The 26,541-nt window shown below is 44.0% G+C and overlaps 2 protein-coding genes across 14 annotated transcripts in view; one reads left to right on the top strand and one right to left on the bottom strand.

The window, feature by feature from the left end:
* myo9aa (myosin IXAa) overlaps positions 1-18,997 on the bottom strand; it is a 97,145-nt gene extending 78,148 nt beyond the window's left edge. For 8 of the 13 annotated variants that reach the window (XM_068571315.1, XM_068571333.1, XM_068571368.1 and 5 more), the window contains exon 1: positions 18,578-18,994. The gene's annotated coding sequence lies outside the window, so the exon portion shown is untranslated. Of the gene's footprint in view, positions 1-18,577 lie in introns of all 13 variants that reach the window. The other 5 variants (XM_068571343.1, XM_068571360.1, XM_068571394.1 and 2 more) reach the window with 2 other exon arrangements.
* Positions 18,998-19,629: 632 nt separating this feature from the next.
* Positions 19,630-21,744, top strand: senp8 (SUMO peptidase family member, NEDD8 specific). Its single transcript, XM_068574391.1, has 2 exons — positions 19,630-19,780; positions 20,418-21,744. The coding sequence occupies exon 2, from the start codon at positions 20,442-20,444 to the stop codon at positions 21,105-21,107; it is 666 nt and encodes a 221-aa protein (XP_068430492.1). The 5' UTR covers positions 19,630-19,780; positions 20,418-20,441; the 3' UTR covers positions 21,108-21,744.
* The last annotated feature ends 4,797 nt before the right edge of the window (positions 21,745-26,541 follow it).

Here is a 26,541-nt window from a genome sequence, read left to right as displayed (position 1 = left end):
GATATACAACAGCTGGAAGAAGCCTGCAGTGGCCTCCTCTTCATTTATGTCCTCAAACAACTGAACCAGCAACAGATCTGGTTACTTCACCTGAATGAGGGATTAGCAATCACAGTCCAGTAATCTGAGCCTGGAATCTGTTTGATGGTTCTTTTCCCCCTCAAGAGACAGCAGAACGGGACTGACCCAAGCTCAACGCAGATGTGCACAGTCAAAATGTAAAACCAAGGACACAAATGTTTTTGCTTTGAGTTCAAACTCAGATCAAGTGTTATCAAAGTTCACCAAAATTGAGATTAATGGATAAATCCATCTGTACTTGGGCAGCGTGAGCGACACATGGAAATAACGATGTGCAGTGGTCGGGATTATAAAAAAAAAAGTGTTCCCCCTCACTTTTCAAGTGCCGTAGATTTAATAAAACTCAAAGCATTTCAAAAGATGGACTGGTTTTCAAACTATGACGGCAAAACATCTGGAAGAAGTCTTTTTAACCAACTTCGAATTGCATATTTATTGGTTTTGTAGGTCTGAATATTGGTGAGGTCATTTCTTAATTCCAAGATGAACAGTTCAACATCGGTGCAGACATAAATCGGGATTTTGTTTTAATTTCAGCGCGCGAGTTTCTCGTCTGTGTGTGTGTGTGTCTGTGTGTGTGTGTGTGTGTCTGTTGGAAGCACGGTCATGCTTCATGGGAGTGCTTGTATCTTTTAATGAAAAGGACATAACTTGCAGAAATACAGAAAAGATGCATCCAGAATTATGGTGCATTAAAATCGTCGACAGGCGACTCGTAATTGAACGTTGAGGCCGGTGGAGATTCACACCTCCCATGAGGTTCACGGAAAAGAGACTCGCAAATGCACGTGACGTATTGACAGATGTAGAATGATGGTCACGCTTCGCTTTCTGTAATCTGAACAATGCCCGTTTGGAAGTTTCCTCCGACAGGAAACCAAAGGACAGCTTCAGCCAAGCGAGTCCGTCTCTTCAATGGCTGCCATTGTTGCCGAGGAGCGAAGGATCAAGTTTGGCCAGCTTTCTACGAAGTGAAATCATCTTTGGGAAACGCTGTGTGTGTGTGTGTGTGTGTCACCGTCTTCGAGGCTAAGCTTGTGTATTCAAGGCTATTAGCTTTTAGTTATTGAGCTTTTAGCCACTGGGAGTTTGAATGCGTTACACAAAAGGCTTGCGAGTGAGTTGGCACTGGATCGTGAACTCTCACGTCTTTGTTCACTCGTTTCATTCTGGTTTCATCTGTCAATCTGACGGCTCCGCCGTGCCATGTTTAGCGGCTTAATGATTTTTTGATAGTGTTGTTTTCATTGCTGGGGAACAACGACAGCCCAACCCATATTGTGTCTGTCACACAACGACAATACTTTTTCCACGATGATGTTATTTGGATGCTACATGTATTAAACCTTACACTTAAAGAAGTAAAATGAAAATCAAAGCATTCTTCACGTGCCGGTCAGCGGAGCTAAAAGGCCAGTAATTGTTTCAGTGGGTGTGTTCATAATTGGGAAGCTGTGCCAAGTGCCACGCTGGGTGAAGTACATAAAAACAGGAGTGTCACCTAGTATTTACTAGTTGTATCACTATTTCAACGCATGTTTGGCCTCATTAAATGTACTAGTTTAGAACTATTGTATAATGTCGCACCCTTTTGTTTCAAAACAGCTCAGAAACTGTTTAAAAGAAAAATGTTTGTGTTGAATTCAGCTGTAATTTGAGCTTAAGCCAAACTAAATGTTGTTAAGAGTCTGTTTTAATTTCCACCATTAGCCAAGAGACATATTTACATAATGTAAAAAGTGGCGGAGAAGCAGGATTTAAATCCTCCTGGAAGGTTTGCAGCCATTAACTTTGATATGTTTCATGTCACAGGAATGTTGTTGGATGGAAGATGTTTGACGTTTTTATTGCTGACTGAGTCAGTTTCCTGAATACTTTAAAAAAAAAAAAAATATTTGGAAAGTACTTCTACTCTTTAACAAAAAGGGTGTGCTTAGTTTATTGGCGTCCACAAGTATCATCGCATGTGTGAGAGGAGGTGCTAATTATGGCAAAGCATTACAGCACAGATAAGATACAGAAAGCCAGACTGTGTTGTGCAGTATAAATACCACACAGGAACTCATTTCCCTGCTTTTAATGGGCCATGCTGCCTTCAAGCGCAGGCCCAACCCCCCCTCATCGTTACAGGATGAAGACATTGCCCTTCAGACATAAAACTTGTACAGTACAAGCAGTCATAAAAACCCTGTGTAAAACTAAAAAAAGGAAGGGATGGGCATGAGTAAATGAGACTGCTCTTTGATGGAGATACCGAATGTGTTAAAAAAGAAAAGAAAATTAAACAACGCGCCGGCAGCATTTTCCGTAAATAACTTTCGCATGACAGTGTTGTGTAGTGTTGTTGCATTTAAAGCGGGCAAACAGGGAGCTGGTTGTAATTACTTTGCATAGTAGAATTGCACAAAATACCTTTATCCCTTTTTGTCATCACTGTCGAGGACACACACGGTCATCCAGTTTGAATAAAAGCTTTCGTTTCTGGCCGATTAAAACATCCATGGTGAGTCAACACAATTAAAAAAGTTTAAGTTGAAACCAAGAGTCTCCATTGGAGTCTGAGGAAGATAGACAGTAACACGTACTTTAGAAAAAGATATAAAAATAAATCTTCATGCCTTGCTCAAGAATATGTGATTTTGTGTGAATTGTCTATAACTTAGTTTATCTGGCATTTTCACCTCAGTGGCGTCCAAACAAAAGCTGGATGTCTAACTGGTTTAAAGATTAACTTACATGGACGTGGTCATCCAGCTGTACATTATGTTTGTGTTGTCCACCAACTTCACGAGCATGAAATGGGGATTTCATATCGTTGTAGCAGCAACACAGGGGTCAACTGCAACATCTAACAACGTAATGTGTATTTGACAATACTGAAGCATGATCCAAGTGATCATAAAGAGCACAAAAAAAAAAGACACCATGACAATCTAGAGTAGATGTTGACATGTTAGCAGCATGTCCGATCCATCCATGCACCACATACAGGTCATTTCTTTAGAGTTCAAGAGGACAAGCCCCGGCTGCGTGAAAGGAACGGAGAGGTCAGCTGATTGATGAGTGGCGGTGCCATGCGAGCACCGACATGTCCAACAAACACACACACACAGACGCATAATTACAGGTCGCCATTCCTTGCACCCTAAATGTATCAATGTGCAACACAACTCTGCCTCTGGTGTGTCGCGCTGAAAGGGCTCGCCTTCGACCCGGAGGCAACGCTGTAGCTCACGGTGAACCGCCTTGACCTCGTCGAGCGGCGCACTATACACACATTAGTCCGGCGTGTTTGGACTCCGCGTGGGGCAACGTGAAGACAGCGGAGGACACAGAAGTCTGCAGTCCCGGCGACATGCTAATTAGCTAACACGAATCCACGTCACTGATGGTTTTAAGACTTCTGTCAAGAAATGTGGGTTCCAGTCAGGAAGCAAGCGCGTTAGCTAGGAGAGCTTTTCCCAATTCTTCCATCAAAACCTTTTAGAAAAATTCCAAAGAAAAATACAAACAAAGTTTGGGGTTTGTTACCGAGTAGCCTTAGCATGTTCTGGCTAGCAGGCGTGCTAGCAGTTAGCTTGTCAGCAGAAGTTTATCCTTGTTAGTTCTCCCGATTAAAGCCTCAACAAAGAAACAAATAGAAGAGGTTAAAGCCCATAGATGATAGATGTAGAGTTAGGTATAGATATGACATAACCTTGTATATTTCATCTTATTTCTGTTTTTAGGTTTGTTTTTTAACATCTGCCGCTCAGGACAACACATGAAAAATAGCCTCTTGGACAACGCTGGCACATTTACAGAAGGTTTTTTGCACTGCCCCCCTTATTAAATAAACCATTTAATAGCAGAGTTTGATTTTCTAGACTGCAGAGGTAGACCTAACTTACAGTTTTCTACTTTGAAGAGTCAAAACACTATTTAATGTGTAAAACACATTATTGGATAATGGCTTCTACAAAGTAAAAAGGTTGACAGAGGTTAACTTTGTTTCTAGACGTTGTGGTAAATTGACTGTAACATGAGGATGTGGCCCGGCAGCCAACTGAAACTTCTCCCTGTATTTAACTCGCTGCCGAATGACCGTGTTTGACGCTAATTTGGGTCAGTGGAAAACGAGGAGCGCGGGATGCCAAAGCTGCAGTCAGCGTCTTTAACGTTTCGGTTTTGAGGTTTTGTTCAAATTGCAGTTAATACATGCAAATGTTTCCTCAAAGCTGAACTGTGTAGACTGTGCTCACTGCTCCAGAACCTGGACTTTTCTTTTTCAGCACCGCGAGACTTTGCCAAGTCAGGAAATATTTCTCACAGTAGCTTACGGATGCTCAAAGTGACTGAAAGCTGCTCCAATTCTTCAGACGGTTTTAAAAGAACAATGACAACTAATCTGAAACTACTTTAGACCCAATAAGAAAACCCATTTAGTTATTTTATTATAACTATTTAACAACAACAACAGACATGTAACTAGTCCTATTGGGGCAGATTTGGACAGATGTTCTGATGTTTTCTCTTTGTTCTCTTTGCTTTGTCGCTCTCATTTACCACGGTTGTAAAATGTCCCGATCAGAATGCATCTTGGTCACGATAAAAACAAGAATCAAGATGTTTATCTTGTTAAAAAAAAAAAAATTAAAGGTCTAAAATAGGGCTAGGAGATAATTCATTATGATGATTTATCGTTGTTCAAAGGAATCATATTGTGATGCAATCCAAAAATGTTGATATCATGACTGACTACATTTTCTAAATTGACACAAAAGGTTTCTTAATAAAAATGTGAATTACTCATTTTGAACCATGATAGTGATGGAAAGAGATGAATAGTTGAAATAAAGCTGTGACGCAAACACAAAGTTAAAAATGACAACTCTGATTTGTGACAAACAAAACTTCTCAGACATCAATTAACAAAACTTAAATCTTGTCAAAAGTCGGAGTAGAACGAAAGATAAACGTGAGGGGGTCTGGTAAACTGTTTGTCACCACTTTGTGGCTATAAAAGTTTGTCAAAATAAACAATCTGAGAAGCAGGAACCACCCTTTGGTCAAAATGTACACAACTCATGTCCACAAGTACCTGATTCCTCTGGATTTTACAGTTTTGCCACAAAATGAATAACAAGCCTCAAACAATTGGAGCAGATTTACCTGAAAATAAATGCATCATAACTCTTAATCTCTAGTTGAGCTAGATTCACCGCCCTGGTGACCCATTAGAGAGGAATGAGATGAACTGAAGGGAGTGGACATGTGGACTTGTTTGTTGTTTCTCGTGCACCGACGGCGCCGTGTTCAAGGCCTGAACCGAACATCACTACTTCTGTGCCGCGCTCTCCGGTCTCGAGGAGGAAGCGCTGGCCGGGTGTGGAACATGAGATCCGACCAGAATACTCAGAGCGCCGGCAAAGTGTGAGAGAGTCGCGCCAACGAACTGGAGACGGACGGAAGAAGATGATGCTTTCCTGAAATGTGATCTGTGGGAAAGCGAGAGTGAGAAATACTGAGAAGCATCCGGGCTTCAGCGCGCCGAGACGTCACCGTGGATCATCACCGCATCGCTTCCTCACCCTTTCAGTGGCAAATTGTTTAGAAGGATGAAGATTAGCGCATTTATATGACATGTTGGGAAGCTATGGAATCCTATTCAGACAAAAAAAAAAACATAATTTAGACTTTTTATCTCATAATTGCGACGCTATCTCATAATAATGAATCTTTATCTCATAATTATGACTTTTTATCTCCTAATTTCGACTTTATAATCTTATAATGACTTTATTATCTCATAAGTATGATATTTTCTGTCGGAGATGGGCATCCAAAGTAGTTATCGATGAAAAAAAAAAAAGATTCAAAATGTAAGGCTTTGCGATTCTCTTCTTTATATCATAATACAATTTATTTTTTAGTTTTGGACTGTAAGTCGGATTTTAAAATATGTATTAATTAAACAAACAAACCCCGGCTCACCAGACTGAAACAGGAAATCATGAAAGGTAAAAAAAAGTTTGAGTCGTGGAAATCAAATCGACGACGACGCGTCGGCCGTCGTGCTGCTGGTATTTCAGGTCACAGGAAGTGTGTCACCGAGACACCTGAGCCAGTGAGGCCGGAGCGGCGCTGGAACAAGTCCACGCTGGAATCGCCGCGCACGCCGTAATTAAAAATGACTGAAGGCCCCTCAGGCCCGCCGGTGCAGCCGGCAGAGGATAACTGTGTGGCCGGTCGCTCTGAATGACCAACTCCCTCTGCATTCCACCGACACGCAAAAATGACACTGGAGGAAGTGCCGTGTGCCGTGTGTGTGTGTGTGTGTGTGTGTCTGTGTGTGTGCTAAATTAAAAGCCCAACTGGGTTGTGCAGGACCTATTATTGTTATTGCCTGAGGTGGACTGGAGAGAGTGGAGGGAGAAAGCAGAGGAAGGAAATTAATGCAGGAATATAGCAGCAGCTCCAAGGACAACATTGTAGGGAAGAAAAAACGATATTGCACTCTACTGTGTGCTCTGATATCTCTGCGACTTCTGCACCAACAACTTGTATCTAGTTTGCGCTTACATACATTCCCGGAATAGAGGAATATTGTTGCAACTTAATCCGACTAGTTTCAGTCAAAGCTTCAATGTAACTTCACGGCGAAGCGCACAAAAACAAAACAATGAAATAGTGCGAGGTCAAGGCGAAAGCTCGTAAATGACCTTGATGGGAAACGGCGAGTTACAATGTGCTTCTCTTGTGACTCAGTGTGGGATGGAGTTAATGATGGCTACTCGGGGGCTTCTATGAAAACCAGCACTCGAAGCTGTGGGAGTAAACAGCACCACTCCTCTGTTGTTCCACTTCCTGTGTCCACTCCCAGGACAATGACAGCGGCTTTGGGTGAGACAGGAAATGGAGCTCAGGGGGCTTCAACATAACACCATCGCGGCGTTGTTAATACTTTTCCATCTCACCTTCTGCAAAAGATGCTTTTTTTCCTACATCATATTGATCTTTAAAGGCTATTTCAAGGAGGTAAAAGCTGTTTTGTAACCTGTTAAGTCAGACGGAGGAGTTTTTGGAGAGAAAAAATTGGCAATCAAGACTTCACACGCAAGCGGCTATAAACAATGGAGTCAAACTGAAACCACAAGTGACACACAGCTGACGACGGCGCCACATAAAAATTTGTATGCATTTTCATGGCAGAGTGTTCACTTAAAACATGTCATCATCAGGCAACCAAAACCCAAATAACACAAACAATATGTGCTGTGGTGGAAGATTTACACCACGTCGTGAACCAGAAGGAACTTTTTTTTTTTTTTTTTTTTTTTTGAAAGAAGCAAAAGGAGAGGGTTTTCCAGCAATGCAACATAACCAGACATGTGACATTTTAGACGATCCCAGACGGTCACACAGTGGGGACCGGTGTGACGAGGGTGCAGACGCCGTAGTGTGTGGACAACACCTTGTTTTTTGTCGTCTTTGTTCAAAAGCACAAATGTAATTCCCTCAATTAGTACACAAATTTCACAAACATACGATAAAAGCTGTTACGTTTATCTGGCTGCAATTTGTTGGACAAACTGTGTTTCCTGTTTCGGGTCCAGATGAAGCAGATGAGACGGTCTTGTCATCTCATCCTGAAACGCCTGCTTTGTAAAGCGTCAACATACAGATATTTACAGCCCGTCGATGTGAGCGGGAACACGGTCAGATTAAGTCAGAGCCGTAATGCGAGCGCAAGAAAGACATGAAATAGGAAAGTCCTCAGTATGTAAATACAACTACGACATCTTGCATGTGAAAATTACACATATAAATGTGTTTTACAATTGAATATGAGGAGCATAAAAGGAAAATCATTATCCTGCAAAGGGCAATGTCTGAGCAGTCCTCTCAACATGGCTCCACTTCACTCAATGCTAAATCTCTATAAAAGCCTGCATTAGGATGTAATTACGCTACTGTACCATGTGCCGACTGCCGACTCCCTCTCTGAGACGACTGACCTCACATTTACATTTTATTGTTTTGGAAGAGTGGAAAAAAATATGTCTGCATTCTGCATTTGGCCGCTGGAATAGGAAAAGTTCAATAAAAAAATAATTAAAATTTTTTTAAAAAAGGCCAGCGAATGGAAGTCACATCATCCACAGCTGTTGTTTTAGAAGGTTTAGTGTTTAGGATGAATGGATCTCTAGGTAATTATTTCCAGAAATCTGTGACGTTAACTAGTTTTAAAACATAACAAAATAAAGTTAATTAAATCCATATGGGTGGTTTTCTTCTTCTTTTTTTTTACAGCATGTTTTTAGTGTTGGAAAAATAGAAACAGTCAAAGAGGACAGAGTCCAGAGCTCCCATCACTAGTGGGGTTTTTTTTTTTTTTTTTTTTAATAAACTGTACGTCTCGCTGAGTGGAAGTGACTGGTGCCATTATTTTTACGGTAACATCAGGCTTGACTTATACTTTGCTTTCTTAACCATGTAGAACAAAATGCCCGGAGACATTTAACTCTGGACACAAGACAGTCGTCTACCAGCGTGCTGCGGATGCATGACGCAGTTCGCTGGTATGTGGAATGAAGGGCGACACACACTCTTGCAACTACAACTGCGGCTGGCCACGGACTCGTGTTGGTTTATGGTTCCCGTAGGCGGCGCAACGACCGTTTGGAGTCGACCTGCACACCGACGTTCACCGATATCTCCCTCCAGGAATTCACCGCCATCTGCGTGTCCTTATACTCCGTCAGACGGGTTATATAAACGCTCATATTTGCAGGACCTCTTCAGCCAAACGTTCTTCAACGGGATCCATTGTTCGTGTTTCTGCTGTGGCTTTTAAAAATGGCGGTATCATGGTACGAAACCCGAAATGCGAGACTCAGAAAGGACGTGGTGAGCAGACCAATCACAGTCTTGCGGGCTGCGAACGGCTCGCGTAGCTTTGTCGGATAGTCCGAAATTTAGGCCGACACACGCAAGATGGCTGACGGGACGACGCAAGAGGCCCTTGCGAGTCTCGCGTGCTTGCGTCTCTGCGTAAAAGCCGAGTACAAAGCAGCCTCGAGACGCAAACACAGAGTTAAATAGATCGGCCCCGTTGTCATTTATACCCAATCCAGCGAGCGTCGGCCCGATATCAGTATCAGAGCATCGAGATGTGTCATGTGTAGTGTGAAAAGCAAGGTTACGCATGCTGACCGACACAAATATGGAAGAAGAAAAAAGACTCATAACTGGTATCTTATGACGTTAAAAAGGAAGCAACGAGTACAAGTGATGCAACTGCTGATGTCAACTCATACCAGATGTCAGTACCGGCTTCATGACAGCAAATGAATGAAGCATAGAAATATCAAAGCTGTGTTTTCTATAGTTTGTCCTCCAAAGAGAAGTGACACATTTGTTTTTCAACTGTACTGCGTCCTCACTGATTCATGTCTCAGTTGCTATTTCAAGGGAACTTTATCAGCGCCAAACATTGTGCGATAATCAAAAGTTTATTAGCTACTAAACAAACCGGCCGAGCTGTTATCAGGGAGCGGCGGCCGAGATGAAGATAGGAGGAAGAGGAAGACGGCGGAGGGAAGAGGAGGTATCGTTGACCGGGATTATGCACACTCCATTTCCCCCTCAGAAAGGGAGTCTGTTGGGCCAAACGGATCCATGCAGCCACCTCTGGCCTGGGAGGGGGGGGGGGCGCTGAGGAGCCGCCATGACACCAGCACGTTTCATTTCAGCAAAAACATTCAACGTGTAAAACACATGACACCAAGCAGCAGCAAGGCAGCGTACAACAATGTTTCGTGAAGCATACACATACACACACACACACACACACGCTCGACGAGCTCGTCGGCGAGCACAAACACTCCGGCGAAGAGAGGCGGCGAGTGCCAAAAAGGACTCATCTCGTCTTTCACAGCCGAGCGGAGACGAGCCGTAATGAGTGTAGCCGCTCACACACACACACACACACACACACACACACACACACACACACACACACACACACACAGGGCCAAGATGCCTCCAACCCTCGCCAGGATGAACACACACGTCCTCCGATGTGCACTGTTTCTCTTTTTGGAATACCTGCGATGAGGTCGAGCGCGCCGACAGACACCGACACATAAGACACGCCGCCGCGTCATCACCGCGGTTAATTAGCCGCGGTGAATTTTGATCAAATTAGCCGCCAGGGGTTTCTTTTGCGAGGCGTCGGTTGCATAACGAGGGCAGGTTTCTATCCTCGAGGCCCTTTTTCGACACCTACACCGAGAGATATTTCAAAAAGGCATCGCTGCGAATCAAGGAATACATGAGTGGGCACCAGTGATCAAAGGAAAGGGTTACAATGCATGTTGGTCATTTCAAAGTGCACTCGTGGGTTTTGCAAGTCAGTGTGTGTAGCGGCGAGTTAAACAAACCCACCACGCAGGGTCTGACCTCCTTGTATGATGTCAGACGTCTTAATCCTGGCTGGTTTATTCCAAAGGTCTGTACATTTTTATTATAAACAGACACTTATAGAAAAAGTGAAATATATTATTCACTCATGGTCACGTGTCGTTCTACTTAAAAACATGATTCTAACTTGATTTCTCTTCCTTTTAAAAAAAAAAAGGTCAATTTGTTGGTTTTTCTGGAATTAATCTGACTATTTATGTCCATCACATCCATCTGATGTTTCCACTGGAGAATGAAAGCAGAGCAAATGATGAAATCCTGAACCATTGATGCGACAGAAACCGGCTGATAGTAATGACATGTCATCAAGTCTAACTCGGGGTCTGAATGTTAAGCATCATTTTAAGCACATCTGTTTAGCGTATTAGGAAAAAAACATGACCTGTAATTACAGGGCAGCGTTGCAGTGGCTCTCGGTGAGGACGATGGGGGGGGGGGGGTGGACTGCTGTCTCTCTGCCTTTCGGCGGACCGCAGGCTTTTTGAAATCCGAGCCTGGTGGTGCAGTCAGAGCGGCGGTCGCCAGCGAGAGAGAGAGAGAGCAAGAGAGAGAGACACAGGAGAGCTGCAGCACGATGATAACGCACGTTTGCTTTTCAGGCCTCGAGGAGACGATGGGAGACGTTGGCGAGAATCTCTTTGGAGAGGCTTCCTAAAATGTTACGACCTCATGCTTTGCTGCACACCCAGAAGCTTGTGGGGAGATGATGTGGCGCTGCTTTTGGTGAAGTGTAGTCAAGAAAATAATCATAAACTAGACGAGTAGAAAACTTCCGTTCTCGGATGCTCTTTCACTTTGGATTATTAATGTGTAATCTGCATGCGTAATTCGGCGAGGAGCTTCATGAAGCGTCTCAACTGGTAATTCTCCCTGCGTTCTCAGATTCCCTTCATTTCCCAGAATGCCCTCTGGCAACCCCGCAGGACAACGTGCACGGTCTTGTTTCATTCAGTCAGGCTTCATGCGTTTCTGCACAATGTCGATCGACAACGAGGACCGAGAGTTTGCGGACAAGAAAGGACAAGCGCCGCTGCGCCTCTGGGTCAAAACACAATATGCTTTGTGTTTGCATTGCATTCTGGTCTACCGAGGAAACAAACCAGCCGCATCGCCTCATATTCTAACGTGGGTTTCTTCTTCTGACATTCAAACACTAATTACTCTCATTAGAGATAATCAATTGTTTGTTTGCGTATTATTATTATTGGATCGAAAAGTGTCAAAAGTGACAATCGCAGTTACACAAATGTCTTGCTTTATCCACTTCAAACCACAACATAAAGCAAAGACGAGAAGCACATTTCCATCTTGGAGCAAGTTCAATGCGGTGACTGTTTGATTATGGTAAAATATGTGAAAATGTGCCAACGTTTATGTGGGCTGGCCCATAAACGTTGACCGCAAATGTCGCCAATTGAAGCAATGTATATTCCTCAGTGTGAGCTGTATGGAGCGAGGAAAAGCTGCGTTCTCGTTGCTGGCGAGACAAGAACCAGGATGCACTGCGGCGCTCGGGAGGGTCCGCGCCGGCCGGCCAGTCGGTCGGTCGTCATGGCTGTGCAAGTTGCAGCCTCGGCCCCGTCTCCGCTCCGCCCTTCCTCGGCCTAAAACTACGTCGAACGACGGCGCCGGATACGCGGGGAACAGCAGATATTTGCAGCTGCTTTTTCGGTCAATGTCGCACGCGCTGAGGAATTTATTGCTTTGACTACATTTACCATCAACACGGACTTGAACATCCACAAAAGAAGTTGGTGATCTTTCCCTTTAAAAAGGGTTTAGATTTCTCTCACCACTCGAATAAAAAGCTCACGCTGCATGTAAAGAAACATGCAGACATTGGACCAAAAGAGTTAGCATCAAGAACAAAACCTTATTTATCTCTGTTGAGAAGGTCACAACAGTCCAGTCCTCCATCTGAACCTTTTTTCTGAAACTCTCTGTCCTCAAAAAAAAACTTAAAAACTCCTTACACTCTGCTTTGAGTCTCCTCACACAGAGAGCAGCTAGCATGACATGTCGAGTTAAAATGAGACAGCGCCGCTGTTAAGTGGGCTCCTTCCATTCTGAGCGGAGCACTCGGACTCCGACGGGGACAATAGAGACCCTCTAGTCGTCTCCAGGGTGTCTGACTATAATCGTTCAACCAGACTACGAAGTCACCGTCGTGAATGGCGAGCTGCCGAAGCGCATCAGCGGGTTTATCGGGATGAATGCAGGTGCCGACGTAAAAAGAAAAAAACAGAGAAGCGGCATCGAACTGGACCATTTGTGGCACGACCAGGAGGACGTGTCACTCTGTCGTGATTCATGCCGATGTTGTGGAGAGCAGACAATGACTCCTTTAAAATGAGTGTTTGTTCAGACGCAGAGCATCGTCAGATTGGTGCGCCTTCAAAAAAGCACTTGAACCGCGACGAGAGGTTTTGTCTTGTTGACGTCTGCTTGATGGTCAAGCTGCACTCAAAACAAACTCTGTACAATCATCTCGTTAGCTATTTAGTCATTTTTAATACACTAAATATATTTGTGTTTTTAAAAAATGGTTTAAACGTTTCTTATTGTCAAGAAATTATTGGACACAGTTTTAAAAAAAAAAGCAAATTTTCAACACTTTAGGATATTCTAAAAAAACAAAAAGCTTAAAAAAAAGAAATAATCTAATACATAATCATTTCACGGCCTAAAAAACTAAAACCTATTATCAGATGTTCATACTTCATGTGGGAGATGTAGTTGTCCTTCTCATGAGAGACATTTGAATCATTTCACCTTGAAAACAATAAAAGTAATCTGCCTCCGACAGAAGGTCACGGTGACAGCGAGCGAACAGCTGCATCTCTGACCGACTGAATCTTATTTTAAGTCATTTTCCTAAATAAAACCCGACATCTTTGATTCCAGCACACTTCCACGGTTAATGGGTCTCCCTGTAATAACTTTAAAGTGGCCTGCATCATGCGCTCCTTTACCACACTGATAACTATAGTATAGATTAGAGCATTCCAGCTGTTGCTGAGCTCGTCTCGGGCTGCATTTGAAACCCGGCTTATCTCCGCCTGTTTGTTGTCAGTTAGCCACAACTATCTCCACTCTTCCTCCCCTCTTGCCTCACTCTGACGGAGCGCAGACTACTGTAAGTGTAAACTGGCAGAATTCCTCTACAGATAAGGCCGGCAGCGCGGCGTACAGACACGGCGCTACACCTCCTTTCCTGCTGGACGGACGGAAAGAGGACGTCTGGCGGGTTTGCGCACATTTTACACCACGAAGGAAACGTGTGGTCTTTTGAGAAGAAAAAAAACGATTTTGAAAAGCAATTCCATCTTTTTTTTTGGTGCAGGCACATCCCGTCCTTTAGCTCCACACCTCCATCCTATCTTTGCAAATGTGGTTTAATAACTTTATTGAACGTAACGATTTAAGTAATTCAAGGCCGCTTTACGTCCTGGTTGAATTAAAAATTGCTATTCTCTCGAAATTCACTAAATCACCATGAAAAAGTTGCGTACAAATTGTATTCGACACCCAAAAGGGACTTCCTTCTAAGTCATCTATGGCATTTTCCCCCTCCACAAATGTCTCTTTATTAATACATCGTAAACATGGAAATGAAAAACCACGGGAAAAACATTTTGGGGCGACATGCATGCGAGAAACTAAAATATTTGGCTCCGTACTCCATGTTCAAGTTGCTGCTGAGCTTTTGATTCATAAAAGCTTTTCCATTCATAAAACAAAGACTCCTCAGGACAACTCTGAACATCATCGTCTTCCAAAGAGAGATGGAAATCTTCTTTGAACTTCATGAAAAGGCAAAAATGCAGCTTGGCCTTGATCACTGGCAAAGGACCAGGAACTTGTCAGAATGACCGTTTTCTTTCTTTGTTTGTTAATTAAATGTGTGTCCACGCATTGTACTTCAAGACTGCAATCTAGCACATCAGTCTGCCTTATCGTTTGTACAAAAAGCTACTCGTTAATAAAGTTAATCTCATAAAAATAAAACTGTGATTTCCTTCAGGTTTCAATGCTACACGTCACACTGAGTGGGTGTAAAGGAGCGTAAACGCACCACTTGCTGGTTTAACATCCTCATTAATACGCCGTGATGTTTTGACATATACACAATGCAAAAGGCGTCAACAAGCTAATCGCACGTTCCGCGGCTCGTTTAAGTGACTTGACGGCAGCGCCGCTCTGCACGCTGGACAGCACGGTGAGCCGTTATTACACACCAGCACATGCCTGAGGATTAACCGTGGGCCCGGTCCTGTCTGCGGCATGAGGCTGCAGGGGGCCACGCGCTATTGTCACAGCTGTGTCACAACACACACACACACACACACACGCGCTGCGAATCACAACTTTAGTTTAATGTGGCCGCTGGCATCTGGAGGCTTTGGCCGTTTAAACCTGATATTCCATGCAAGAGAGGATCTATATGCACAGCTGACGTCATCATGTCACCAGCACAGTCCTTTCCAAAAACTTGAGCTCTTAAAAGCTCAGCGAACTGCTTTCTTTGCACAACATTTGCATCTTATGACATTTTCTAAGCTCTTACTTAATTATTTTCTCAGAAGGAGAAAGGGAAAAAAGAAGACTTTGAACGCTTGTGTCTCCGTCCAAAACAAACCTCCAGAGGATGGAATTTAATTTAGGGGGAACACAAACTGAGCGTCCAAACAGATCACTATTGTTTGTTGACTCCATTTCACATTTTAAGGGATTCATTAAAAACAACACACAGAAGAAGAAGAAAAAACGAGACGAGTTAAGCTCCTTTTCACATCAACAAAAATTGGAAAGAACAACACAATGCACTTTCTTCTCTCAATCTCAGTCCGGCTACTGTTAGCGGCAGCAGTGAGTTAATGAGGGGAAATGCAAAACGCGGGGCGAGCTGAGCCTTTGAGGCCAAAGCCTCCCTCGTATAATGGCCTGCTAAAGAAAGGGGAGCTTTGTTCAGTGCAACACAAGCAGGTTCCTCTTTAATGACTTCATGTGCATGCCAATCACTTACGCCACACAATCCCGTCATGCGGCCACTTTTTTTTTTTTTTAGGACATCCTGATCATGTGGGCCTGCAGCACGTGACTCCCGTTTTCCAGCCCCAAAAACGCGAGCTGCGACCGGGCTCGCCAGGTGACACCTCAGGGGCCGATGAGGCAGTGGGTGGGTGGGTGGGGTCGAGGGGGTCATTCCTATTTTTTCGATTATGTCAGAAACTCTGTGCTTAGAGGAGTCGCCACTCGTCCCATCGCTTTTAAAAAGTGGACAAAACATCATGTTTCAGGAGCCGCTGCACTTTTCAAAAACACTGTGTTTAAGTGTTTTAGAGAACAAAGAAAATAAATGCGAGGATGTAGGCCCCCTGATTACGGTTGTCGCCTTCCTCCCAAAGCTGCAATTTTACAGGAACTGCGCCAGTGACCCAGTGGTAGTACATGTATCACACATCATACATAGGCCCAGTCACACAGTTAGCCGCTGTGTGCTCGGGCCGCAGCGCGGTGAGCTTTGAGCAGGAAATGAAAAAATGTAAATCTGCTCTCGCCACGTACATAGATCAATAAATAGTTTCCTTTATCTTCCTGTTCGGTTAAATAGGTTTGTTTACTCCTCCGTGACAGTGAACGCTTTGAGTTTTAGACAAAACAAGACATTTGAATCCGTATAACTTGCAGCCCTGGAGAGCTGAAATTCTGCTGCGATAGCTCTCTTAACCTCATCCTAATTTAGATTCCTGTACAAAATATCTGCAGAAGTATTTTCTCAAACCACGGACATATTTCGTTGTCAAAAGAATGTGAGGGTATATATATATATAAAGACTGCTGATAAATATCCCATGACCGTGTTTCAAAGTGCAGAGTGGCGGTTTTCTCTGTCTGCCACCGTGATGCCTCAGCTGGTCTGCATCGAAAATGTGCTGCAGTTTATTTATGACACACTGAGACACAGAGGAGGCGTCTTCTTTTGCACAAAATGACCTCGGGACACTCGAACCATCCACGACAACATGCATGTACGAAAGATAAACCGTGACAAGGTTGTGAAACATTTCCCCGCGGGATCTCAAATCATATTTGCATTACAGTCCGCTACCGTTATCGGTGATGGATTAGCAGGAAGTTCGGCCAATGGCTTCTGTTTTAATGTGTGAATCTGTTTTAGCTCATGGGGCAGGACTTGCCCAAAGTGAAGCCACACCTCACGACTAACTGGTGAACAGGACATTGTGTACAAGGCGTCAAAACATGAAGCCGATTAATTGTGAATTATTATTAATAGTTGTTAGCCTTAATCCCAAAGGATGTCGCTGTGAAGATGAAACTCTGCTTGAAGTGATGCTTTTTCTTTCTTCTTCCCACGGTTTGTGCATCGTCATCAAACTAGCCACGGTTTCTTAAAAGTTCTTTCGAGTGTTTCAAAGTACAGGAGCGCCGGTTGACTCGTGATGAAAGAGCTGCAATATGTTCATTACAATCTCCTGCAAAAACCTTCCAAACCCCTCCGAGCTTCCAGGCCTCAGCTTGGGTCTCTCAGGTGCTGCCGGTGATATCGGCCGACACAGACGAGGGGGGGGGCCCCCGATGTGATACAACAAGAGGCCAGTCTTTTTAGAAATAGCAGACAGAAGGGGGCCTGCGGGGTGTCAGATGTCGACGGGGACCAGTTGCCGGAGTCTCGGCCGTGAGCCGCCTCTCATGCTCACGGCAGCTGGGTCTTCTCAGACCTCACATTCCTGCAGGACAGACCCACTTCAGCCTCATCACCTGTGCTGATCCGAGTCCAGGACGGTGCTCTGGGGTGCGTGCGGGGTACTTGAGTTAAAGTACGTTTTGCAGATATTAAAAGGATACAGGAATACTGATCTAAAGCAGAAACTACTAATGGTTTGACTAATGAAAAGAGAGAAGAAGGGAAAAAAAGCTTAGATCAAGAAAAACAGCGTGATTTGGAGACGTTTTTAGCCCTGATCGCCACAGAAATCCTGCTCTAAATCTAAATCGGGGTATAAAATGCAATGCTCCCACGGACTCTAATAGAAGACGTGGTGTGTAGGTTACTGAACCCAGGACGCCTCATGCTCTTGACAACTCTATAATAAAAACATTTAATCAATATTCCCTCAGACCAAAGCCTCCGAAAGCAACACTAAAGTGACTGACCGGTGCACATAATGATATCTGGAGTGTGCAGCCACCATGTGCCTGAAGTCGACTCTCTCTGTGTCCACTGGGCAGACTGAGGCGCGCGCCCATGATTCAGCAGCTTCCTCACCCAGTTAGACCTCCCTGCTTTGCGGTGTCTCCACTGCATCATGAGCTGTCTGACCTCCGCTTTACAGCACATGCACCCCAACTCACTGCAGATAGAACCCCATCATCAAGATGATGGACAAACACAGTATATATTTATGCCGAATCATCCTATATGGGCACGGGAGTTTAGCTTGGTTTGGTTCTTTCTTTTCAACGCACAAGCAGCATCAACCTGCACAGGAACGAGCCGACACATGCGCATCACAATGACATTAATAAATCAACAAAAAAAAGGAGCATCGTCATCTTAACTAACACGGGGGTGGCACGTGTGGGTGAAGGTCAAGCTCCTGTGGAGATGACAGCGAGCTGCGAATCAAACTTTTCACACCACACGTAAATACATACACACAACACACACCTCTGGTTGTGACGATTCATTCAACGGGAAAGCCCCCCCAACACACACACACACACACACACACACAAACAAAAACACACACTCATACACACACCTTAAAAGCCACGAACAACCATCTTGCAAATGAGCGTATGACATTTTCTTGATTCACTCGTTGCTTTGCAGCACCAAAGCCCCTCTTCCCACTCCCGAGCAGCCCACCTCGCGCGCGCGTGCACACACACACACACACACACACACACGCACACGCACACGCACGCACACGCACACGCACACACACACACACACACACACACACACACTCCACAGTGTCCCAACTACGAAACATCACACTCTTACCTCCAGACGTGACCGCTGAAGTCAATCGTAAGTCGGACTCAAGTTTTCCGTCTGGTTCTGCAGAGCCACAAACACCCGGAGCGTCACACAATACCTACGTCTCTATTTAATTCCCTGCGTTCCCATTGAATTAATTGGTTTTCCTGCTCTCTCTCTCTCTCTTTCTCTCTCTCTCTCTCTCTCCCGCCGCTCGGCTCCGAACAACTCCTCGAAATTCACGTCCGCGCTAAATACTTGCGTCGCTTTGCTTTTTGTTTTTATCATCCGTGCGTGTTCGCCGCTGTGGACGTAATTAAAAGAGCAGTCCTTCGCAGCTCGCTCGCTGACGGTCGCTGAAAACTCCACTTTGCCTTGCTAATCAGTGCCGCCGCTCTGGGGGCGCGCGGCTGTGCGCGGTCACGCTGCTCATGGGCGGGGAGAACAACATAGAGGGAGGGAGGACCATGAATGTATAAAGAGACCGGCGAGGTGAGTGCGACGGAGCCGAGCCCCACGGGAGCAAAGCTGTCGGGAGATTTTAAACCTAGTGGCCACACGAGACATTGCAACTTCCGCATTCATCATAACGCCCCCCAAAAAAGTATTTTTCACAAACATAATCGTAAGCGGTTTTTCTAAAAACCCTCATCGGCTAAATAAGGACTTCAGCACGCATGCCATATGGACCCAAACCTGCTAAAGTGTGAGGATGTACGCCACAGACGTATATAAATAAATCTATCATGTGCACCCGTTGGGCAATTGTCATAGCATAGGAATGAATGGGGCACCATTTTTGAGCGAGGTATTAAGTTCGTATGATCCAGTGCTGCTTCCGTAGCGAGAGATAAGGAAGTAGGCAGGAGAACGAGATAACACGGTAGCGCTGTACACACCACACACTATATGATTTTAAATAAGTTAAAAATATATCTAAGCGAGCAATTTGAGATTGTATGAGGGTCCTATGACAGGCGATATGTTCACTCTTTCACATAGCTGACTAACGTTTGAAAATTAGAACTGTAAAATGTAAGTACCGATGACTTTGCAGTCACTGGAGGTAACGAAGCAGACGGGTAGCCGTTAAGTAAACGTGCCGCGCAGGTACCCTGTCGCAAAATAACGTCAACGGTCCATCGGCAGCGGTTTGCGATAGAAACTGCAATGAGGGACAGCGCCGCAGTTTTCGTTGTACTTTTTACCTGAGTGTGTCTTTTACAGGTATGGACATTGAATCAAGTGCGTGTGTGTCAATTCGACAGTGTACTGTTCATGTTCTACGGGCTTAAACCGCTTTACAGCCGAGTGACTTCGTGTGACGGCGAAAGTGAACGGAAGACCGTTTCACCAGCAAACCGCTAGTTAGCTAAATGCCTGCCGGCAACAACAAAAAAACGGTGAACTTAACGAACTCCGGTGATGTGACGCTCAGTGGTGACGTCACCGGACGCCGGCTCTCCGTCATGTCAGTAACTTTAACGACGTAACGCTTTGTACCTTGAACACAGCTTCGTCCCTGCGCAGTAGTAGTTGTCCATGAAGTGAAAATCAATGATCGGTTTTGCGACATAAGTGCAGGATTGTTTTTTATACATCCCATTAAAAGTGTAGTTTTGACTTTAAAACTCAAGCCTTTCCTTTTATTGGTAAACTAAATATAAACAAATCCACCTCACGTTTTGTGCATCTCGTCTGAATACCCGAATTAGTGTGTTTCATGGCCACATAATAGAAAGACAATTCTCACAATTAAGAGGATGCATTTATGAATTGCATATGCTGAATGAATACCAATATATAAACTGATCCCAAATAATTCTTAATTGACTATTGTGTACTGTAATCTTCTGTTTTTCAGACAGACACTCTGTGTGTTGGGGCGATGGACCCTGTCGTGCTGAGCTTCCAGGACAGCCTGTTGCGGCGCTCCGATGTGTCCTTACTAGAAGGACCTCACTGGCTCAACGATCAAGTCATCGGTTTTGCCTTCGAGTACTTTGCTGCAGAGCGCTTCAGAGTCCTGGGGGAGACCGTCACCTTCATCAGCCCGGAGGTCACCCAGTTCATCAAGTGTGCTTCCTGCCCCAACGAGTTGGCCCTGTTCCTGGAGCCGCTTCATCTCCCCTCTCGCCAACGGGTCTTCCTTGCCGTTAACGACAACTCCAACCAGAGCGCCGGGGGCTCCCACTGGAGCCTTTTGGTCTACCATCACGACTCCAACCACTTTTCGCACTACGACTCTCAAAACGGCAGCAATTCGCGGCACGCGCTGCGCATCTCCGTCAACCTGGAGCCCTTCTTGGGCGCGGGGAGAAAAGCAGCGTTTGTGGAGGAGCCCTGCCCGTCGCAGAAGAACAGCTACGACTGCGGCATGTACGTGATCTGTATCGCCGAGGCCCTGTGCGAGAAGGCCGGGGCGGAGGGCTCGCCACGCCTTCCTGTGCAGATCATCACCCCGGCCTACATCACCCAGAAGAGGGCCGAGTGGTGCAGACTGATCCAGAGCCTCACTCAGAATGACCTCTGCTGCGCTCTGTCCTTTCCTTAGCACGTTGATTGCCCCTCACTATATGCAGAACGGCTGTCGTTCTCTACAGATCTGCTGCTGGAGCATCCGATTGCACTCCTTGAATATACCTACTCATGACACATTTCTATTACTATCATCCTTAATAATAGAGAAAAAGGGTTTTAAAAGATAATGCATTGGGGGGAAATGTTATGCGATTCTTTTGAGAACTCTGTGTCATGTTTCTGGCTGGTATCTGCACAGCAACAGAAAATATGTCAACCTGAACGCCAGCATGCCAATAGGAAACGTACTCCTGTGTGTGTACTTAGTGAGGGTGGAGAAAAGGAGGCACAGACTTTCTTCGTTGTATCAGTTTGGGGCGAATGTCGAAATGTTTACACAGATTATTGCTCAGGGTCATTTTAAATGAACTAGAATTGACGATAAGAATGTGAACCTTAACTTTTGGCTCCTGCTTCGTGTCACATGTTCATTCTGTCTGTTTGAACACAACTACAAGCTTTTAGTCTTGAGACGTCTTAAAGCAAATCGCATGAGACAAAAGGAGATGTTGAGAAATGGTGATGTAGGAAATGTTCTTACAAAATGCATCAATCTCACAGTGTCGCTCTAATAAACTGTATTGTTACATTTTTGTTGACAAAATGGTAAATGTGCCTTGTGCTTATTTTTATTCATGCAAATATGTTGACATGTTTAAGTGAAGTTAACCTCACTGAGCATAGTGTATTCGTTTAGTGTCTAGCTTAAAATATTAAATTCAGCTTTCCGTTCTAGGCTTCATGTGTTATTACAAAATATTGATCCTATTTTGGTTGGATACCTTATTTTGAGGATTATAGACAACTTTCACATGTTCATAGTCTCAGTATTTGACAATTCAATGGTAATAAATTAAACAGAAACTGTCTACAATTCTGATTATGACATCAGAAATGGATCACATTAAGTAAACAGAAGTCGGAGTCTGACAACACATTCAAAAGCAAACTTATTTTCAATCTTCCTGCAAACAATTCAGTCAGGACTCAAATGTCAATAGCTCACCATTGAAACACGTTTTAACTGTGTGGTTTGAAAGAAAGAAATATAATACTTCCAAGAATGGAACAGCTTATCGCAGCGAAATAAAGCTGAAACACGTTGGGGGCAAAGTGGAAACTTCATTGTGTTATGACGGCAGAGACTCTCACTTTACAATCTTTAAAAATAAGTTCATGTTCATCTCTTAAAGGAAACCGCTTTAATTCCTTTAAAAAGTGTCAAAAATATCCCTAGTTTCCATAAGCAGAATGGTACAAGCTGTCATCCAGCATTGTACTTTAAATTCAGAAAGTACACAGGAAGGTCAAACTATTCTTTATTTAGTTACTATTCAGAGTCAGACTGTGGCCTTTGACATGTTTATAAGTATGCACAACGACAGTAACGCTGACTCTATCCAGAGAAAGACTATTCACAGAAATGTCAAATGTGATCGCAGGAAAAGGGAGTACAAATGAATGAACAAGCGTCGTCCTGTCTTGGATTACTTCACCGCCGCTGTAGCAAGCCAACGCTAGTGTGGTGAAAAATTAACAAATAAATCACCATTTAGATAAATAGAGTTCTCTTCATGTTCTCCAAAAGCAACCTGATGAAGAGCAGGAGATTTAAAAGAAGCACAACATGAAAAGGGGGGGGTGCTTTAATCTGTTTACATGAAGTCAATTGACCACAAAGTGTAATCAGGAATACTCCTGCGTGATTGTGTTGCCGCTCTTATATCCACACTGCTCCGACTGTTTCCTCTGCTCTCCTTCCTCTGGATTCCTCTGCGCATCTCCACAGGCGTATTTCACCCGGAGAGACCAGTCAGACGGGCCATCGTGTTTCTTTTTTTTACTATTGTCCTGATAAAATGCCACTAAACCAAAGCGTTCACCACCCTGGCATTACGCTGCATTAGTGAGACAAAGAGCCCAGGGAAAGGCTCAGTCATTTAGACCTATTTGCTTCCAAATGGCCAATTTACAGAGTCGCCGAACTAGACTTTCTGTCTATTGTCATGTCATTGTCGCGGTAGTCTCAGTGAACGGCAGTGCACCACGGTTTGGTGTTCATGATCTACAAAAGGATACAAAGGGGCACCTTGTTATGTGCCCGGATAACCTAAACTGAGATGGATAAACTTAAATCCTACAAAATACCGGACCCTGCTCTTTGCTCTTTTGGCAAACGACGCACATCTTTCTGTGGCCTGAAACAAAGCTGCTTAGTATTGTTGCTTCCGACACGCCGGAAAATCAAAAAGTAGGCGGACTGAAATTCGTTCCCCCTCAGGACCCTGGTTTGAGTCTCACAGCCCTCGATATATGCATGCAGCTTAAAGACACAAGTTGGGCTTTAAAGTCTTTACTGGGAGCGACTACATGCAAGTGTGATGATAGCGATCAGACCCAGAAACAGTTTGACCAAAAGACTGTAATGAATTAAACTCACACACTGAGACTCATGAAGCAACGTTCTCTAAAAGTTCTTTAATTTCCCCTCCAAAATGTACCAAAAGTCTTTAACCAACTAAATGTGCTCAAACCACAGAGAGGTGTGCTACGCCTCACCTGGTGCTTAGTGTTTATTGTTAGCCCAGGTAACGCCACCTAAACACCATATTAGAGAAGAAGGGCCCAAGAATTTGAGAAACACCAGCAAAAAGTGCTGAATAAGAAGAACTTAAGTGAGGTAGTGTTGACGAAACAAAGAAAGAATGTGTTCTTTCCAGAGCATCAGTACTGGTGTTACAGGAAAAACAAAAAGCATCAAAGAGCTTCACACAAACAAGACAATACACAGATTTTTATCGTCTTAAATTGGGATCAATGGACCAATAGTATTTTATGTGGAAGCTTTAATATAATCACTTTAGCTACTCCAAACCATGAAATAAACTAAACTTGATTATATGATATTCACATCTTTGTTTACTTGCATTGGACAAACAATCTGTGCACAGTGAAAAGACAATTTTCGCAGACGATTTTTCCTAGAAATCGATGGTACATAACAAAATAAGAGCAAATTGACAAAAATCAGAGAAAATGCATACAAGTCACCACATCTTAGAAAGGAACAGTTGCCTGTGAGGACTTGACAAATACAGCAAGAGAGTAAAGGCATGTTTTGAGCTCAACCCGCATTAAAAAACACACATGTAGCCGAAACTATCGAAGTATGTATTTGGTTTTGTGTGACCAGACGTATACCTTTCGTTACAGACATAAACAAACACAAAGCTCCATGGGTGAACTCACTCACCGCTGGTCTTCAGCAGTGTTGTGTGTAATTCATTTCAGGAGCAGCAGCCAAGGTTCCCCCTCCAGGATCTCCAGGTGGTTCATATTTACTCATCAGATTGGACCCGGCGGGCCTGAGGCAGTACAAGTACACACATAAAATACACAGAAACCATACTTTGAGCTCAAAACTGTCTCTGAATTCTCAAATAAATCTGTTTTGGGAGTGTTGGTCCTACATTACATCATGTCCCGTCACAACACATCTGCGACCAGCTACAAGTACCTTGGAACAATTACATCTTCATTTACAGCAGGATGCGCGAGAGTCAGTTTGATTAAAAGAAGCGACGTCCTTTACGAGAGGCCCAAACCCGACGCGCTCACATCCTGGACGGCACTACAACTGCACGGTAACGCGTTCAGGAGGAAGTAGCTCAAGTCCATATCGCACCATCACTTCAGGCATGTGCAGCATGATTCCCCTGAGATAAGTCGTCACCGTTGTGCCCCGCGTTCACACACTGTACCGGTGAAGTGAAGACGAGGCAGCCGGATTCGTCCTTGTCGTTGGATCAGGTGCAACACTGGAATTTATGGAGGTCGCTCAATGTAAGAGCACTTCTGTCCCTGCAGCAAACTGTTGGGAAATTGATTGTCTTAAACCCAACGGACCCAACAGCCTCCAGTTGTGGAGGCCGCAAATCTCACTATGTCAAATATGTGTACAATTTCTGATGTGAAACGGCGGAACAAGACTATTAAAACATTTTGGGAAGTCTGTGAGCAGTAAGTAAGATGTAAGGAACGCTGGACTTGTATCAACCTCTAGTGGCAACCAGGGAATGGGAGCAATATCTTTTCTAAAGTACTGCGGAAATTGGCTATAAATAATCCCATAAATCCCATTTTGATAGGATTAGCATCAGGGAAATAAATAGTTGCGTCAACAGCAGTGGGTATTTAACCTCTGACAGATATGTAGGACAAAAGCGTTATATTTTCTTGTAGATAGTCAGCTGATGGGATTGATACCATGTTCGACTCAGTAAAGTAAATGTAAGGCTCCAGCGAGCAGCTAGTTATCTTAGCTTAGCATAAATACTCGAAGGAGGGGAAAACTATAGGCTAGGTCTATCCAATGGTAAAAATAAATCCTTTAAACCAAGACTTTTCCCTGTGACACTTCCGTTCTTGTACATCTGACAGATTACAAGATATAATGTGTGAATAAACCTGAGGTTTAGAGGTGCTGGTCGCTGGATTTTGTGAACATTTGACAGATCGTCCAGCTGTTTCCAGTATTTTTCTATGCTAAGCTAACCGTCTGCCTACTTTAAATTACATTTACAAGCAAGAGAGTATCTTAGAATCTACTGCCACAAAATATATTTTACATCAACAATGTCTATTACTTTAAGTATTTTACTGAAAGTTTTACTTCAAGTTTTTTTTCCTTAGCTTCACTCAAACTCAAACTCATTCGTTGCCGCCTAATATGTCATGCCTTCTTGTTGGCTGGTTTTACATTGAGATGATAAAAAAAACACCCAGTGAGACGTTAACTTCCCAGTTGTCCTACAAAAATCCATCATCCCTGCAGCGCTCTATTAAAGAGAAATTGTTCTATAATACAATTCCTTAGGGCTTGCCTGGTGAAACTATTATATGACCCATTGTAGATCATTTTACATGCGATTTCACAAAAATGCTCTTCCATCGCTTCTTAAAAAAGGAAGAAAAGTGATCATTTTATTGCCTTAGTGTCGCATATTTTCTATAAGATAAATGTCATTTGTAATTGTATTCTCGCTGGATCTTTTGTTCAAACCTCGCCTCAAAGAGGAAGAAATATTTGCACAGTGTGCCACTGCAGCAACACACACTCTCACGTCATACACTGATTGACTGTACCGCAACTTGCATTGTGCTCTCAGCCGACGCAGACGCACTAAACGCGTGGCAATGTGTTCCAGGAAAACCTCCAGTAATGCGGCTTGTCCGCGTTGCGATCTTCAGTGTGTGTGTGTGATTCAGCCCATTGCCGTGAAGTTACAGTCAGCATTCTCCCTCACACCAGAGGTCAAAGGTCACCGGGAGAGCATTCCACCACAGACAATACGGCTCCCTGGAGGTATGGATGAGGCTGCAGCTTGTCTAACCATCTGCTCCGACCT

Source organism: Clinocottus analis, unplaced genomic scaffold, assembly GCF_023055335.1.
Source record: "Clinocottus analis isolate CAN_PGR_092001 unplaced genomic scaffold, fCliAna1.0.p SCAF_1, whole genome shotgun sequence".
Taxonomy (NCBI): Eukaryota; Metazoa; Chordata; class Actinopteri; order Perciformes; family Cottidae; genus Clinocottus; species Clinocottus analis.
This window is presented reverse-complemented; position numbering and strand designations above follow the sequence as displayed.